The sequence below is a fragment of the Bidens hawaiensis genome, unplaced genomic scaffold, assembly GCF_021521415.1.
Source record: "Bidens hawaiensis isolate Kalapana, Puna unplaced genomic scaffold, B.hawaiensis_p1.1 tig00024843_1, whole genome shotgun sequence".
In the NCBI taxonomy this organism is placed as follows: domain Eukaryota; kingdom Viridiplantae; phylum Streptophyta; class Magnoliopsida; order Asterales; family Asteraceae; genus Bidens; species Bidens hawaiensis.
In genome coordinates, this window is record NW_027493941.1 from 253,940 (window position 1) to 272,163 (window position 18,224).

An 18,224-nucleotide genomic window follows, 5' to 3' on the forward strand; every position below is an offset into this window, starting at 1 on the left:
ATGAAGCTTTTTCTATCAATATAAAAGCTTGAGCTACTTCAACCAAACAAAGTTTTTTTTTATTAAATATGAGTTTTTTCTTAAAAGCTTAAAGCTCCTAAAAGCTTCTAAAAGCTCTTTGCCAAACATACCCTTAATGTAAAAACAAAATGGGTTGGTGATAAACCCTTGTGTTGCCAATTTCCTTCTTTATTCCAGTTAGAAAGACATAAACGATGTCTAGTAAGAGACAAAACAGTCGCAGGTTTATCAATGTATGGTTGGAACTGGACATGGTCGGCTGAACCATTTACTCCGTTCGAATTACAAGAACTCTGGGACTGTTTGAAAGTGCTACCGGGTCGACGCCTGGAGGATAGAGCTCATAAGTGGAAATGTGGCCTCGAAGGGGATGGACGTTTCACCACTAAATCTTGCCGAGAGCAATGTGCAAAGAACTCACATACACAACTGACTTATGTTATGGATTGGAATACTTGGGTCCCTTTGAAAGTTAACCTCTTTGAGTGGAAAGCAGAAATGGGTAGACTCGTCACATCAGATGCCCTTTTCCAAAGAAAGGCCCTGGATGAAATAAAGTGGTGCCTGCTTTGTGAGGAGGAAAGGGAGTCAGTTGATCATATCTTCTTATATTGCTATGTTGCAATGATAATATGGCAATTTGTAAGCTCTTGGTGTGGGATCCACCGGTTTTCGCTTTCGAATTTCGAGATCCTCTAACGATTCATCTTACAAATGGGGTTCAAGAAAGTAAGAGAAAAGTCATTCAATCAATAGTACTCACGGCTAGTTGGTGTATTTGGAAGAAAAGAAATTTAGCAATCTTTGAAGGTAGAAGGGTATCAATTAATCAACTCAAAGAAGACATCAAAAGATATAGTTTTCTTTGGGTAAAAAGTAGGGGGGGTGGAGTTACATTAAGAGAAATGGTGTTCGTTTTCTTTTTGAGAAATGTAATGTAAAGGTGTAAGCGTAGTGGATGTGTATGTTGTATCTTGTCTAGCTTCTTGCTAGCCTTGTTGATTATTCGTTCAATAAAATTAGTCGTTAAAAAAAAATTAATGTCAGAAAAAATAGTTTTCAAAAGTCCAAAACGAGCCACATTGAAGAGACTACTTTTTGTTATTTAGATTATCTTCAAAAGGAAAATAAAACGTAAACGTTATTTAATGTATATGTGTGACCTAGAACAAGAACCATGCGAAAAATACATCAAATTAGTGGTTAGGAGAGTGATTATAATATGTTTCCATCATCTCTAATGTATCGGGAGTGAAAACCCATCTTTTCGTACCTTCTCATTTTTAGAAAGTTTTTGTACGATTTACTGATTTATGTGATTTCTTAAAACCCGACATATGTATGATATTCAAAAGCTTAGAAACATCCTCGTTAGGGTGGGTAGGGTACCCTACTTGCTACACACGAGCTCACTCGTGTAATGTTTTCACATGTGATTTCATATCTTCGTTTACGGCTAGATTTTTAGGTACTTCTAAAATCCCATTGGTCCTTGGTTTTCTAGTCTTATCTAAATAATGTCTCCAAAATACGATACAAACAATATAAAAAAAGAAGAAAAAGGAAAGAAAGAAACCTCACATAGTATAACGAGGTTTTCTTTAGAATTCTATTTTTTAACGTTTGAAGTTTGAAGTTAAAGTTACACGACTAAATGATATGTCCTATTGTGGCTTCTTTTCAAGATTCAAAAGGTGATAAATTCCTTCTTGATAAGTAACCAATGTCTCCAAAATACGATACAAACATATAAAAAAAGAAGAAAAAGGAAAGAAAGAAACCTCACATGGTATAACGAGGTTTTCTTTAGAAGTCTGTTTTTTAACGTTTGAAGTTAAAGTTACACGTCTAAATGATATGTCTTTTTGTGGCTTCTTTTCAAGATTCAAAAGGTGATAAGTTCCTTCTTGATAAGTAACCTCAAATCAAACATACAATAAATGCAGTAAGTCAAAATTATATAGTACGGCCCTTTAATCTTCACTTACCATTTTTAACATTCGAAAATGACAAGTACCTACTTCGTACTAGAAGTTGATGCTATGATTCGGGATTTAAATCATTGATCTTTAGCAAGTTCAGGACTCGATTTTAACAAAAGTCGCGTCTATACATACGCCATACAGGGAGCAAAAAAACACCCCAAAACAGGCTTTTAAGTTTAAACTTCAACTGACCTCAAAACTAAATGAAACATTCAGTCCTTTAATGTAAAAGGCAATAAGCTGCATGCAGCAACTGAATCTAAAATCCACGTATGCGCAATGGCCCGAGATCCGCATGCTCGAGCTACATCCTCTGCTGCACCCAATCTTTGAAATTTAACCGAATCTACATCCTCCAGCTCGGCACAGTTTGAGAAGTCAGCATTGTATATAACCAAACTTACTCCATATACTTTCACGTCTGCAAAACGATTTGATGATAATTGATCCTTGGTCTCGATAATTGTGCCCCCGCCAGTCTTTACCAAGTTTATGAGATCAGTCTTGAAAGCTTCAACAAAATCACCAACGAAATAAAACTTCATGTTGCTGAAAAGTTTTGGAGCCTGCAAAAAACACAATGTTTATTATCATAAATATGTCCAATTTTCCACTTGGAATACAAAAATTAGTCTTACGTTATTTAAGGCTCTTAGTCGTCCAGATTTGGGCCCGCCAGAACCACCGTAAGTATCTCGTTGAACTTCATAAGGTTCTTCATTCACCACATGTCCTGCTTTAACACAAGCTTTTATCCCTGAAAATTTAAAACAAACATCGCATTTTGTTTAATAAAACCCCAAGATCAAATCAACGGCTAGGATCAAAAGTTCAAAACCTTACATTCCATTGTAACAATCCATTTCCCATTCAAAATGGCCACGAGAAATTTCATTGATCTTTTGCATGCACCATTTGAATCAGTAGCAACAATCACATGTGTGACATTATCTTTCCAGCATTGTGTCACTAACGCCTCGTTACGTCTTGCAAAATCAACCATAGTAAACTGCATTATCAAATTCATGTATTTAATATAAGGATCCTCGAAAAGATGTGCATTTATATTCACTTATCATAAATAGGTTTGTATACTAACCTTTTGTTCTATAGAAAGAGCAGAACCACATAATACTAAACTCTTTACATCTCTCTGCAATGTTGTGCAAGGATTCAGATTTGTAGATATTCTGCAATAAGAATGACACGACACAAATAATAATTGTAACGTTTTCATTTATTTATATTAAAATATCTGACAATTGATACCCTTTTTCAATTGCTTGTTTCTTAGCTTTTGACTTTTGCTCTCTTGGAAACTTTTCAGAAGTATGATTTGGGCAGAGTACCAAATAGTCAACCTACGAAATACATTATACATACAATGATATAATTAGAGAGCCTAGAACATAACTATAACAGCAGAATCCATGTGTGCATAATATATAAATAGTTGCTTACACAGTCCCATCTGCAATCAAAGATGTAATACGCACATGGCACATGGTAAGTTAGTTGGCATGATTTCACATAGCATCCAAGAACAGCTCCCATTTCACCACAACTGCTGCATTTTAGCATCTTTGCCCTTGCAATTTCTGCTTTTAGATTCTTGATTAATCCATCCTTAAAATATATCCGAGGAGCCCTGCAAATGTCACTTTTAGACTGTTATAATTGCACAGCACATATTCATCAATTAAAACATTTTTGGTGACTGACTGGTAGCATTAAGTAGTCAAATGCATACCATTGGATGCATTTTTCATGAACATAGGTGAGCTTCGAGAAGTTAGCTGCATTTGCAACCACTTGCTTCCCTTGGGCATATGACACCAGTGCTCCACTTCCCTACATAATTCGTAAAATTAATAATATCAAGCATTATATATTATTTTTTTCCACAAGTTTTTTTAACAAATTTAAATAAAACAGTCGTTTAAGAATACACAATCGCGTTTAGAACGCACATCTGTTATCTTTGAATGATGGCAAAAGGCACAAGGACGTGTTTTGGGATCCGGTTGATCTGATTGCCTACCAGAAATTGGTTTTTCAGGCTTCGTCTCTGAATTACAACCTGCAGTAGCTACATTTCCAGAAGCCAAATCATTGGTCTGAATATGGCAATTTACTAAATCATCGGATCCATTTTTTGGTTTCTTTTGTTTTTTGGATTTTGACTCCATATGTTTCCTGTAATCGTCATTTTCAGCTGCTCTCTTTGATGAATATCTTGCTGAATTCTGAAAATTATTTATAGACATTACACGGTGATTCACAAAAACCATAAATTATTACAAGCAAAAGTACACAAGCAAGGAATATATTCAAATAATGTAAAAGATAGAACCAAATAGTAACTAGAAAATAACCAAATAACACAAGAATTTATGTAGGAAACTATTACAGCAAGCACACAAATATAAGGAATATATTCAAATAATGTAAAAGATAGAACCAAATAGTAACTAGAAAATAACCAAATAACACAAGAATTTACGTAGGAAACTATTACAGCAAGCACAGAAATATATTTTGGTACACATCACAAGATCACGGGAAAACTGTATATATGAGCGTGGCAGAATGTTAATCTTCATCCTAAAACCAACATAATTGATATTACTAAAATGTGCTGACATAAGCCTATAAAAACGGCAGCAATGTAGACTCTTTCTTTACCTTATGGCTGATGTTAGGATCACTGTAATTAACATCAACTTTTTGGCAAACACTGGATGATGAAGGACTCGGTGGTTTCATCTTCATAAAAACAGCTCCGTTAACACCTGTCTCCCTGCGCTTATCATGCGCCGCCTGTACCGTAGACCTTGAATGACTAGGTTTATCACAGCCGCTCTTCTTAAACTCTTGGTTTTTAACACTTTTTGGTGTGGCCAAATTTCCCTCTTTCACTCTATCATTGTTTTCGTTTCTCAAATTATTATTGGCATCCGTCTTTAACGAAGCAGGACACTCCGCTGATGCATTACCAACATCTGCAGGGATTAAAATTATCAAATGAATCAACATTAAACAACTTCAAAGTTCAAACCTAAAATGAGGATTTTTCTTACCAGTACACATAGGATGAATAACGTTCGCCTTGAAGGTAGCTTCAAGATTTCTATAGATGGCCACAATGTTTTCCATAAAAGGTACATGTTTAACCTCTGAAATATAACCAAATAGCAATCCAATCACACAGACCACACTGAAACAACACCTAACCTTCCTTAAATGCAGTTTAGTAAAAATCGCTATTAAATGCCAATTATTCGACCATTAATTAAACAGCTACCGATTCGATTTGACCTAATCAGCCTCTAAACTCGGTTCCGGTCAAAATCAATGAAAAACAGACAGATTTGGACAAAAATTGGTCAAAAATAGTATTCGATAATTATACTTCTTTTAAAAATATTTACTTATAATTCCAACTGGATTAATGTCGACCAGCGCCTAGTGAGTTTTACAACACCGCCTAAATTAACAACGAAAATGATGCTTTTTCTGACAACAAACAGATGCACAATACAATACATATCTAGGGTTTGAAACTAAGAATAAACAACTAACACTAAGCATTAAAGCTAAAACCCTAACTGCTTATTATTATTATTATTATTATTCAGTTTTGGAAATCCATACCTTGATCGATATAGGCATGTTTACACGCTGGACACTCCGGCCCGGTCTGACACGAACTGTTTCCAAAATAGCAAAATATCAACGTAAATTAAACAAATAATTAATAGTGAAGAAAGTAGATAATAAAAAGTAACTTACTTGCAGAAAATGTGATTGCAGGGAAGCAAAACCGGTTGCTTAAACAACTGAAGGCTGTAATAAAGTTTTTAAAAAAAACAACAAAATGAGATATCTCATTATTAACCCTAATAAAAAGGTAATTTAAAGGGAAATGAAAGTGAGCGAACCAAAGGGGGCATTTGAGCTCGAGAGCGAGTTTTTGGAGGTGAAGTATCCATGGATTCATCGACCGAAGAGATTCTTCCATTAATATTATTATTATTATTATTATTATTATTATTGTGAAGTGATGATGATGATTATGTTATAATAGAGGTAGTGTACTGTAGTAGGAAAATAGCGGGATGTATGAGCTATCATCAATTGGGAATATTTATCTATCAACTTTTATAATTCAATTCATATATTAACTGTCGACAAAGGGTGGGACATGTGTCCCCACATTTTGCTACAGTGTTCTCCTTTACGATTATGGTGGTTTTACAAATCTTTCTCAGGAAGCTATTTAGAGAATCTTCCCGTGGAAGCTTGCTTTTAAATCGAGTAGTAAACGAACTTAACGAATACTAATCGAACAAATATTTATGTTTATGTCGGTTTATTTAAAAAATAAACGTTTATGTTCGTTTGTTTAAAATCTAAACGAATATAACTACACAAAGATAAATCAACATATATGAATAAATGTAATGAACACAAACAAACATAGATGAAATTAAATGAAAATGCTTAATAAATACAAATTATCATATATAAAACTTTTAAGTATATGACTCATCCATACAATATTTAATTATTTTCTATAAGTACATAAATTAACGAACAGAACAACGAACACACATTTTGTTTATTAAATAAATGAACTTCTCACCGAACAGTTCATGAATAGTTCACCGAACGTTTGGTAACTTCAGTTCGTTTACATGCCTACTTTAGCAACTTCAAATATGTCAATGGTTTATTTTATTCTTTTAAACAACTAATTTTCTTTCTCAACCTTATTTTAACCTAATGATTCAAGTGAGATTAGTCATATACCTTTGTTACTAGACCAAGCTAGTGGTTGTAAACATACTAATTAATTTGGTTATTATGTTTGCAAATGACAAGTTTGATGATGATGATCTGGTCAGTTTAGTAAAAGAAATAAAAATTGGTTCAATAGTTATTAAGTGTTAAATAAGATTACACCAGTTTAGTAATCATTTTTAAGCAGTGCTTGAAGGTATCATTTGACGTATTTGTTTTCTGACTAAACTTCTTCATCTTTCCCATTTGTCACGTTGGATACAAACATTGACAAGTTAGCCAGTTCATAAGGCTATGTATAGTGAAGGGCTACAAAATGGAATGTTTTACGTCATGTAGCGTCCAGTCAGCAAAGGGTATGTTTTTATTTTTAGGGTTTAATGATGTTGTAGCATATATATATGTATATATATATGTGTGTGTAAAAGACACATTAGAATATAATAATAATTAATAATAATAAAAGAAAACGAATAACAGGCGAGAAGCAGTAGCCCCCCCCCCCCCCCCCTAAAATCGCCCATTTGTAGCCCAAGGGACAGTGTTGTAGCCCCTTATCACCCCAAAACTCTCATTTGCCGCCCCCCTTACCACTACCACTACACACACCCTAAGTAAACGGGTCGAAAGTGTAACATATTTTAAAGTTTCTTTTACAATATTTCTTTTATATATTTTGTGATTGGTGGGTTATTTTGCAGGGAGATTAAATCGATTGCATCTTTTACGATTGCTTTATAATTGTAACTTGTAAAGTCCTACAGATTTTTGAGATTGTTAGTAGACCGCATTGGTTGCTAGTGGGGTTTACAAAATGTTAATGGCATTAGTTAAACTGCAAGAATGTTTGGTGTGCAGAAATGATAGGGGAATGGAATGATTCATTGCGTGGAAATGGAAAAAGCGATGTTTAGTTGCTCAATGGAATGAAATTGTTCATTACACATAGAATCTCATTCTATCAAAACTATTTATTATCATTCCCTTCTTTTCTCCATTCCATTCCTCATTGCCTACTTTCTCAACACCACCACCTAACAACAACCACCATCGCCACCACCACCACGTTACCAACAGTGCTACCACTGTCACCATCGTTGATGTAACCACCACCTTCGATGCTACCCTAACATCGCTATCACTACCAATGCTACCACTGCTTGACCACTCCAACTACTGTCGCTGCCTGACCGCCACCTCCACCACCATTTTCATCGCCGGAGCTACCACAACTGTCGCCATTGCAGTTTTTTTTGGGTAAAAAAAAATATTTTGAGATATGAGTGGTTTTATTATTTTTATGTCATTCCTACATTTTTTTAGATACCAAACAACATAAAGTAATAATTCATTTCATTCCGGGAAGAGTGAATAGGTGTTGTGAGTCGTGTAATCTTATACGTAAAACCCATCAAAACTACATAGTTTTGATAAAAATAACTCTAAAAACTAAATAGAATTAAAACACCCACCACGCTCTACTCTCTGCTCTCCATGCTTCATTGCAAACTCAACCACCCTAGGAAGTTCACAGATGATCAACGATTAACAAGGACATACGAAGATAGGTATGTTATTTAATCGATCGGGTTCTCGATTAATTGATAGAATTAAACCTAAATGAAAATGAATATTGATGTTTGGTTCTTGATCAACCCTATCGATTTTAAGCTCCTTGATTAATTGATAGGAAATTTGTGTACTAATCCACGTTCTGATTCTTTCTTTCACTTGTTGATTATCAGTTTACATGTTTCAATATTTTTCTTTTATTGATACAGGACATCCACATCATAATGGATTTAGTAACGGTTCAATAAGAGAATGAAGCTTTTGAAAATTATCTTATTGAACATATTGATACAAATGGGTATTTGGGCACAAATAATAGTTCCGAAGTTAAAGTAGATGAAACAGAGGTTGCAGACTTGGATTTTGTTGTAACTTAGCAAAGGCTATTAAAAGAAAACATAGGTTTGTTGTTGCTGCCAACAAACATACGGACTTAAATAGTTGTCGGATCTAATTAATAAAGTTCCAAAAAGTTATATATTCATTTGTCTTTTGTCGATATTTATGGGCATTATTTAAGCTTTTATACCATAGAGTGTGTATCATTTAAGAACTAGTATATTTTGTGAGAACTTTGAGAACCTATCTTAACCTCTTAACCATTAGGCTGAGGGGTGCGGAGCGCTAGTCAGGGCGCGTGAGGGACTTCGATAGCGCCCCGGGGCGCGAGAGCCACACCACCGGGGCGCGAGAGGGGCGCGAGAGGGGCGCGAGAGCGGAAAACGAGGCAGGCGCCAGGAGGCTCGCGCGCGTGAGTGGCTGTGGGAAATGGGAAAGAGCCGTTGGAAGGCTTTAATAATGAATAAAAATATTTTTTTTTTTTTAACAAAATCATCTATATATATCACAATACATATATCACAATACATATCAAACACAACCATTCTCACATACTACAACCAAAACGAATATCACACACCACACCCAAAACCCAAAATCACCCTATCTTCGAAACCTTTTTTTAAAAACATGTCTGGAAATTGGTACCCAAACCTAGATTCAGATTACCCTTACGACGATTTATGGTCGGCACCGGAACAACCGATGTTTTATTCGGGGTCGCAACAATCATCCGGCTTTCAACCATCCAACATGCAACCGTCTCCTAACTTTGTAGTTCCGGAGACACAAGAACCGGAACCAGAAGGTGAAGCTGCGGGACAAAGAAGACGCGTCCACCGGAAAAAACAACTTGCAACGGACGGGTCGGGTTCGGCTTCGACCGGAAGGGCGAAACGGAAAATCACTCCGTGGTCATCGGATGAGAAGGAAGCCCTGTGTCGGGCTTGGATAGCCATTTCTGAGGATCGGCGTTGCGGTAATTGTTTTAACGTTTTTAAAAATGATTGTAAATAAAAAGTTAAATAAAAAAGTTAAATGGCTTACAAATTTATTTACATAATTTTGCAGCCGACTACCAAAAGAGCAAGGTCTTTTGGACAAAGGTTAGGGAGACGTTCTATTCGCTCGTTGGGAGTACAGAGCGGAATCCCGATATGATTTCGGGTCGGTGGACCGAAATTAGAAAATTTGTCGGCTTGTTTACTAATCTGTTCAACAGGAACGCCGGTCGTATGAGACCAAGTGGCAGTGACGATTTGGCGGTCTATAATTTCACTGTCGAAGAGTGGAAGCAGGAGTGCCTGCGGAGGTATGGGGCGGTGAAGACGTGGGACGGTGTAAAGTTGTGGGAGAGGTTGAGAAGGTGTGCCAAGTGGGTTGAGCTGGTGGCGCCGGACCTTGATGCGGAAGTAGGGCCGAAACGGACTAAAACTAGTTCGTCTGGAGCGTACAGCACAACGGACGGGTCGGATTGCCGGGTTGGATTCGACCTAAACGTTGCGGGGGAGGAAACGTCTTCACCGCCGAGGAGGCGGCCATTGGGAAGGGACGCCAGGGGGAAAAAACCGGCTGAGGGGGAAGCCGTAAACATCAACGATCTTGTTGAATCCCTCAATAAATTCAACAAAACCCTGGAGGTGGTCTCTGTTGACAAAAAGGAAAAAAAAAGAATGAGAGATTTGGACTTCCTTGCAAGAGACTTCAGCCACCTAAATCCGGTCGACCAAATGCTGATGGAAAAACAAAAGGAACGTATCCGGAAGAGGTTGATCGAAGAAGACGAAGCCGAAGAATAAGAATAATGTTAATGTGTTTTTTTAATTTTTTTTAATTAATGTGTTTTTTTAATTTTTTAGTACTTTAATTTTTTTTATATATTAATGTGTTTTTTTAATTAATGTGTGTTTGTTTAAATAATTACTTGTTTTTTTAATAATACGTTTTTTTAATACATTTATAAAAAAATAAAAAAATAAACCGCTCGCGCCCCCTCTCGCGCCCCTCCACACCATGCCCCGGGGCGCTATCACCACTACCAATACCCATCTTATCAAGTTTCTCTCTCTGCCACACGTCACAATATTATTGGATGGCGCCCCCACTCACGCCCCCTCTCGCGCCCCCCACACCCCTCAGCCTTAGATTATTTGATCAATAGCTCAAAAAGTATAATGACATTTTTATAAATAAATAAAAGATAATGGGGATTAAATAAATGATAAATGGGTATTATCGGAAGCCACACTTTATTTTATAACCGATTACTTTTTCTCACTCATTTCCTAAAAATGTGGAGGCACTCCATATTTCTCTCAATCATTAATTTGATTGAAATGTGTTATTTGCATCCACGCAGGGAGTTTCTATTGATTGTATTTTATATATTTTATTGTAGTTATCTTCATGGATCGAATATTAAATAGTTTACACATATAAATAGTTTATTTACACGTTATGATAAACATTTACATGGGTCAAATTATTTTACAAAGGGCAATAAAAATGAGAAGTGTGAGAAGCCATAAATAATTGACATGTGTCAAGTGGGGACCAAAAGAAAAATGGTATAGAGGTAATTGTACACATTTTCTCTCTCCACATGCAAGACACATGTTAATACCCCATTCATTTTAAAACGTTTATAACTTTTTCGTATGATATTTTTTTTTTTAAAAATTCATCATAATAACAAACATTTTTTTATCTTTAATATTTGTATGATTTTTGTTATATAAAATTTAAAACAAAAATCACGTCATTGTGTCTTTTCGCACATCATTGTATCATTTTTCGTCATTGTGTCTTTTCGCTTATCATTGTGTCTTTTTTCGTCATTGTGTCTTTTCGCACGCCATTGGGTCTTTTCGCTTATCACTGTGTCTTTTTTCGTCATCGTGTCTTTTCGCACACCATTGTGTCTTTTTTCGTCATCGTGTCTTTTCGCACACCATTGTGTCTTTTCGCACATCACTGTGTCTTTTCGTTTATCATTGTGTCTTTTTTCGTCATTGTGTCTTTTCGCACACCATTGTGTCTTTTCGCTTATCATTGTGTCTTTTTTTTTCGTCATTGTGTCTTGTCGCACACCATTGTGTCTTTTCGCTTATCAGTGTGTTTTTTCGTCATTATGTCTTTCAACTCATCATTATGTTCTTTTTTAATACCTATAACACCGTTGTGTAATAAAATATGTAAAAATAATGATAAAATAACAACAAATTATCTAATACATAAAACACAATGATTAATGCATGTTACACAATAACTTGAAACGTAAAACACAATGGTGAATACGTATAGCACAATGACCTAAAACGTAAGACACAATGGTGAATACGTATAACACAATAACTTAAAACGTAAGACACAATGGTGAATACGTATAACACAATAACACAATGACGTGAAACGTAAAACACAATGGCAACATATTACACAATGACTTGAACGTAATATACAATGAACGTGATACTATTTTTCCCAAATTAAATGAATTTGTCATATGTCAATCCGAATAAAAGACAATGAACGTATTACACAATGACTAAAAGTTAATGACGAACAAAATGACACAATGACGTAATCTTTGTTTTAATTTTTGTCTTTAATATGAGTACCAATTGAGAAATATAATGATCAAAATCTATAATACAATTCATATGAAAACTCAACTAAAAGACACAATGAACAAAAAAAAAACATAATTAAAAAAACCCATTATTTTTTTTTTGTTTTTATATAACAATATGATACTCATATTAAAGATAAAAAAACGCTTATTATTATGGTGATTTTTTTTAAGATAATGTCGTATGAAAAAGTTATGGATATTTTAAAATGATGGGGGAATTGACATGTGCCTTTCATGTGGAGAGAGAAAGTCAACAAAGGTGGGCTATTACCTTCATGCCCTTTCCATTAATTTTTATTTATTAAATTAATCTCAGTCATTCAAATCTAACTGGATTACTTCTCATTCTTCTCATTTTTGTTGTCCTTTTTATTTTAACTTTACCCACATTTACATATACATAAATACTTAACTTACACGCATGTAAAAAAATATAACACATACGTAAAACAAGTTAGATGCTACAAATTATGATCGGACCAATATTAAATTTTGGTCCAATGGTAGAACATTCAAGATTCTTTATATTTACACATCCTACTATACTATTAAAACAAATTACTTTGCCTCCACATGGCCCCTTCCTATTGGACGATTTCATTATTTTCCAAATATAACTACCACTTCTCTATTTTTCTTACCAATAAAATAAATCAAAAATACTAATATTTAAAATACTTAATTAGCATATTTATTGTTACGATCAATCACTAAAACCCGGTTTCCAATTTTATTTTCTTTCTTTCTCAAGTCAGTTCTATTTTCTTCTCCCCTTTTCTCTCTTTCATACTAAACCTCTTAACCTAATCAACCAAACCTCCATTCAATCGGCCATTATTGGATATCAATCGGATAATTATTATATTCGGTTCTTCATATCAAATATATTCGGTTCTTCATATCAAATCGCCACCTGATTTCAGATTATAAATCGCGCCATCCACGGTTAAACGAACCGTCCGTTAATTGATAATAACGATTGATTTCATTATTTCCGTTAAAGGATTTCAGAAGATCCATGACTATTGATAATCAGATTTTCACAGCGATGGTTAGTATTTTACATTGTCAGGTTAGTATCTTAACATCAATGGTTAGTATTATATTTACATATTAATCTAGGTTATTATTTTACATTCAAATGCTAGGTTTAATGTATAATTGACTGCAATTGTTAATGTTTAATGTACTTTTTTTAACATATCTTTTAGATTATTAACCTAGGTTATTATTTAACATTGTTAGGTTATTATGTTGAATTGTTAATTGTTTATGTTAATTGATATGTTTCCTATGTTTAATGTGTAATGTTTAATGTTTAATGTCTAATTTTTTAGGTACAAAAATTATGGTAGGTGTTATCTTTTGAATGTGTTATGTGTAATTGTTAATTGATATGTTTCCTAATAAATTATTGTATTTGTTAGTATTTTAAGTTGTTTAATGTTTAATTGTTACCAAATTTACATAACAGTAATTGATTTTCATTAATTCATATCATTACTATAAGTTAAAAATTTTATACGGATTTCAAATTGAATTCAAATTCAACTTAGTTTGTATAATTTTGTAAACATGAATCGGCCATTTTAGTATATTGATCATATTCATATGTTTCCTATGTTTATTTCGGTCAATTATTATTTTTGTTAAATATTAAATTTTTAATATGTAACTGATTCTAAAATAAACTTAATGTGTCTAATTTTGTAAAGATGAATTCTAATATAATTTATGAGTTATGACTTATTATTGTTATTATTGTTATTGTGTTATTAATTAAGCAATCCCTAATTACATTCGGTTATTACTACCAAATTAAGCATATATCAATTATGATTTACATATTTTAAATCCCTAATTTTTTTCCTTACATTTACTATATTTACACTTTCCTCTTAATCTAACAATTCAAATTTTGTTTCACATGTGCAAAGTGGAAGCTCTTTTCTACTAGTTTACAAAAACTATCAGGTCATTTGGAAACACCTCAAGTTTTGGAATATTATAACAAGTAACCAAGTAATCTCTTTTAATCTTTGATTTTTTTAGTATTTGAAGAACTTATGTGTTTTTTTGCCATTAAAGGATATTTTGAGTCATTTGGTTCAACTTATGTTTAACATATGCAGGTTTGGAGGAGAGACAAAGATTTATGAAGGCTATCTTAGCTCAACAGGTTAGATTTTACAATTGTCCTTTTGACTCTCAGCTACTGTCACCATCTTCAGTAACATGGTGGGGGGGGGGGGGGGTAATTACATATATTTATGATTTTTTGTGCTTTGCGTTTAAATATTTTTCTATGTTTAACCTTGTAAAATATCAGGTTTTAACATTGAACGTTCCTCAACGACATCATCAATCCAAGCTTATTTATGTACGTTATCAACAAAGTGGTAATAGATTATTACTAATAGCATTCATGCTGATTTGAAAATCATTGTATCTTTTGTTAATCTACTGTCAATTACTTTATTCATTAATTGTGTGAATTATTTATTAGGTTGATAATGTTATATAGATTGCTAATTTTACATTACGTCTGCACTTTGAGAGAGTAGTTAGAACTTGGACAACTTGATGAAGATGGTATGCTTGTAATTACATGCATGTTTAATAAATCACTTAGCAGTTTAATTTCACTTATATATGCATTTTTCTACATGTTTTTTGGATGAATATTAAATGCTCGTGGGATTATTAAGCTACTATTGCTAACGGTAATGGGTTAATGGGGTAAGAACATAATGGGTTAACAACATATGGGTAATGGGACAGAACGGATTATAGATTAACGGGTTACGAATTTTCACTTTCATTTTATTAACGCCATGTTATATTTTAGGTTACAGGACAAAATGATTTGGAAAATGGGCAGACGTTGCAGGCGGATCATAATACGCGCTAAAGGTTTATATTAATGTTTTTTGGAATAAAGTGTTTCCATTAATTTATATCAGAATACCATGCTTCAGTTATTTCAGTTTACTATGCTTATTTGTGTTACACTGGTCTTTTTGCCAAACCTTGAGATTATGCTTGCAACGGTTTAAACAGTTCCAAAGCAGTTATCGCAAGTACACCGATTCTTCGCATGCTTACAACTGTTTTATTGATTTTATATTCAGCTCTCCATGCCGGTTCTTTATCAACATTCTTATCGCTTCCATCTTCTCCAAAAGCAGGTAAAACATGTATACTTTATCGTATACATTACTTATTTTTGTTTCAAATTGGATTCATGAACTTTAGATTGACAAACTGAACGGGTTGGTGGGTTTGGGTGATGAGTTCATAACCGGTTCAAATGTAAGCAAAATGAGTTCGAGTCAAAATGGGCCATTTAGAAAAGGTATTAGTTTGGTTCGGAACGAAACATGCCTTTTTTAAAAGTATCAATTTGGTTTTTGTCAAAGCGTTAGAGGCGGTTGTAAAAAGGATTAAGTTGGTTCAGTTTGGGTCAAAACAGTAAGTTGGTTTGGTTTGGGTTAGTACAATCTCTTTAAAGAAGTATCAATTTAGTTTGGGTCAAAATGGGCCCGTATTAAAAAAAACATACTTTAGTTCAGGCAAAAATGGGACAATTTAAAAAAGTATCAATTTTGATTCGGTCAAAGCGTGTTGTTATATATTTTCTATATTTTTTCTACCATTTCCTTGCTAATTAACTAGAAATTTAATAATCACATAATATCATAGAATCTCATTACAAGTTAAATATGCCATTTAATTACTTGAACATATACTATTTATGTTGTCTACAATTCATATGCTTTAAAAATCATTCTAATGGTTTTAAGTTTTAGATTCCTTAGTATACTGAGTTTTTTTATTCGTCATTGGTTAGGTTTGCATTCTACATTGGTCGTGATGGAGTGGGCCTATGACATGACCATGTGCTACTTTCGCGCGACGTCGGTGAAGTTGAGTTTTCAGAAATGTTGGCTTCTAATGGTTCGTTGGGTTAGATGGAAGCGACATCGATTCGGGAAAAAAAGCCATAAGTGGTACACATTTACACACTTTTGAACTGAAGCCGTGTCGGTTTAAGGTGAAACACAACTTGAACAAGAAACCGAAACCCAAATGCCATAATGGAGCTTACTGGTAATATGAATGGTCGCGACAGCTAGATGCATTAAATATTTCTTTTTAATTTATTTTTTTTCGTGTATTTATCTTAGAAACAATTACAAGTTTTAATTTGATGTTTAGTGGGATAATACTATATTTGATAGTTTTCATAACCATCCTAACTAAATTGTTTTTAAGAATATAATTTTTCAGTTTTACAAATTTATGGAGGATGGCATGACAATTTACTCAAGATATTAATTTATAGTTATATTCAAGTTCTCTTTAATTTTTCATTTGTTTTGTTACAACATATAAACTACTGAATAATGAATAGTTGAAAAATTCATAAACCAATGTATTAAAATTTTACTTTATCCTGCATATATGTTGGTTACCATATCCCTTTGTAACAAAAAGTCAGAAAGACAATCTCACATATTAATGCTTTATCAGTAATACTTTTCATCGTTTTATGTTTGTTTTACTGTTGGGGCTCATTTTTTGTTAACTTAAAAGTTTGTACTTTTGTTTGACACATTTTTTCTTAATTTTGTTAATAATGATGAGAAATACATTTTTTTTTCTTCATATTATTACGTAAAATACCCGTGCACCGGGTGGGTACAAGTATAACGCCTTGAGATAAGAAAATTCTGTTTAAATTTAAGAGAAGATGTTTAAGTTTAAGAGAAGATGGTTTCCCGTTTTAGTTTGTTTTGCAATAACCATCAACAAAAGTTAAGGCCATTTTCTAACAAGAGTTATCATGTACTACATGGTTTTTACACATGACCTATGTAGTCTTATCAATAGTAAGACAAACTTAAAATGCTAATTTTGTATAAGCAACGTAAAGTTACAAACAAAACAACAAATATAGTTTTGCATTCGTTATTACTTACACATTCTTATTATTATTTTTTTAATTTTTATTTACACATTACATTAATTCTATAACAGGGTAACTGAATTCAGGTTTATGTCAGTAAGGCTAGGCTTGTATTCCAAAGTATAATATTTATATTGGTGAGAACATGGTGTTGATTGTTAGGAAGGTTTCATTAGGATTAAAAGAAACTTCCGTTTAAATTGAAAAGAATGTAGTTTCTAGTTGCGGTTTGTTTTGCAATGATTATTAATAATAGTCAAGATCAGTCTCTAGCAGGAGTTGACATATACATGAGAGACGCTTTATCAAGAGTTAAGAGTGTTAAAATACTTATATTAGACATGGAAGGTAAACTTACAAATAAAACAACAAATAAGGTTTATAAGGAAGTATTTTGTAGTTTATGAATTTTATATTTTCAACTTTTGATTATGTTTCTAAATATTGCACTTTGAATGTTATTTTGGTTTAACTTTATGTTTGACAATCATTTTTTTCGTACCGGTCTTATTTGCAACTAAATATCATGTTGCCGTCCCAAAAAAAACATATTACAAATTATGTTGTCCTTTCATATTAAACATGTTTGTTAGACGAATTCTATATTTCCACCCGTGTTGTACACGGGTCAATAACCTAGTATGTAAATAGTTTATTTACACATTATGTTAAACATTTACATATATGTAAATACTTAACTTACACGCATGTAAAAATATGTTACGTGCTAACTAGATGGGTTTTCTAATAAAATCTAATTTTCATTTACACAAAAAGCTAATGCAATACGGAAATAATATTCGGAGTATAAGAATGGCTACGAAGCATATAAAAAATATACTTGGTATTTAATATATAAATCAAACTGAGTACCCAGCATAAATTATAACTTAATTTTATA

General features: G+C 33.3%; 2 protein-coding genes across 2 annotated transcripts in view; one reads left to right on the plus strand and one right to left on the minus strand.

The window, feature by feature from the left end:
- LOC143570181 (ABC transporter B family member 15-like) overlaps positions 1-18,224 on the plus strand; it is a 211,481-nt gene that overhangs the window by 173,023 nt on the left and 20,234 nt on the right. The window lies entirely within an intron of this gene.
- Positions 1,937-6,039, minus strand: LOC143570180 (BRCA1-associated RING domain protein 1-like). Its single transcript, XM_077055901.1, has 13 exons — positions 5,948-6,039; positions 5,799-5,852; positions 5,661-5,716; positions 5,087-5,182; positions 4,692-5,008; positions 3,977-4,252; positions 3,757-3,857; positions 3,468-3,654; positions 3,276-3,367; positions 3,106-3,196; positions 2,850-3,015; positions 2,645-2,763; positions 1,937-2,572 (listed from the first exon to the last, which is right to left on the minus strand). Exons 1-13 carry the CDS (start codon positions 6,025-6,027, stop codon positions 2,219-2,221), a joined length of 1,989 nt encoding a protein of 662 aa, XP_076912016.1. The 5' UTR covers positions 6,028-6,039; the 3' UTR covers positions 1,937-2,218.

Excerpts from the sequence above, each read along its gene's own strand:
- LOC143570180 (XM_077055901.1), bottom strand. The coding sequence starts at position 6,027 with ATGGAAGAATCTCTTCGGTCGATGAATCCATGGATACTTCACCTCCAA. Across the intron at positions 3,858-3,976 it reads ATCATTCAAAGATAACAGAT|GGAAGTGGAGCACTGGTGTC; the intron begins GTGCGTTCTAAA and ends CGAATTATGTAG. Across the intron at positions 3,655-3,756 it reads CATGAAAAATGCATCCAATG|GGCTCCTCGGATATATTTTA; the intron begins GTATGCATTTGA and ends TGACATTTGCAG.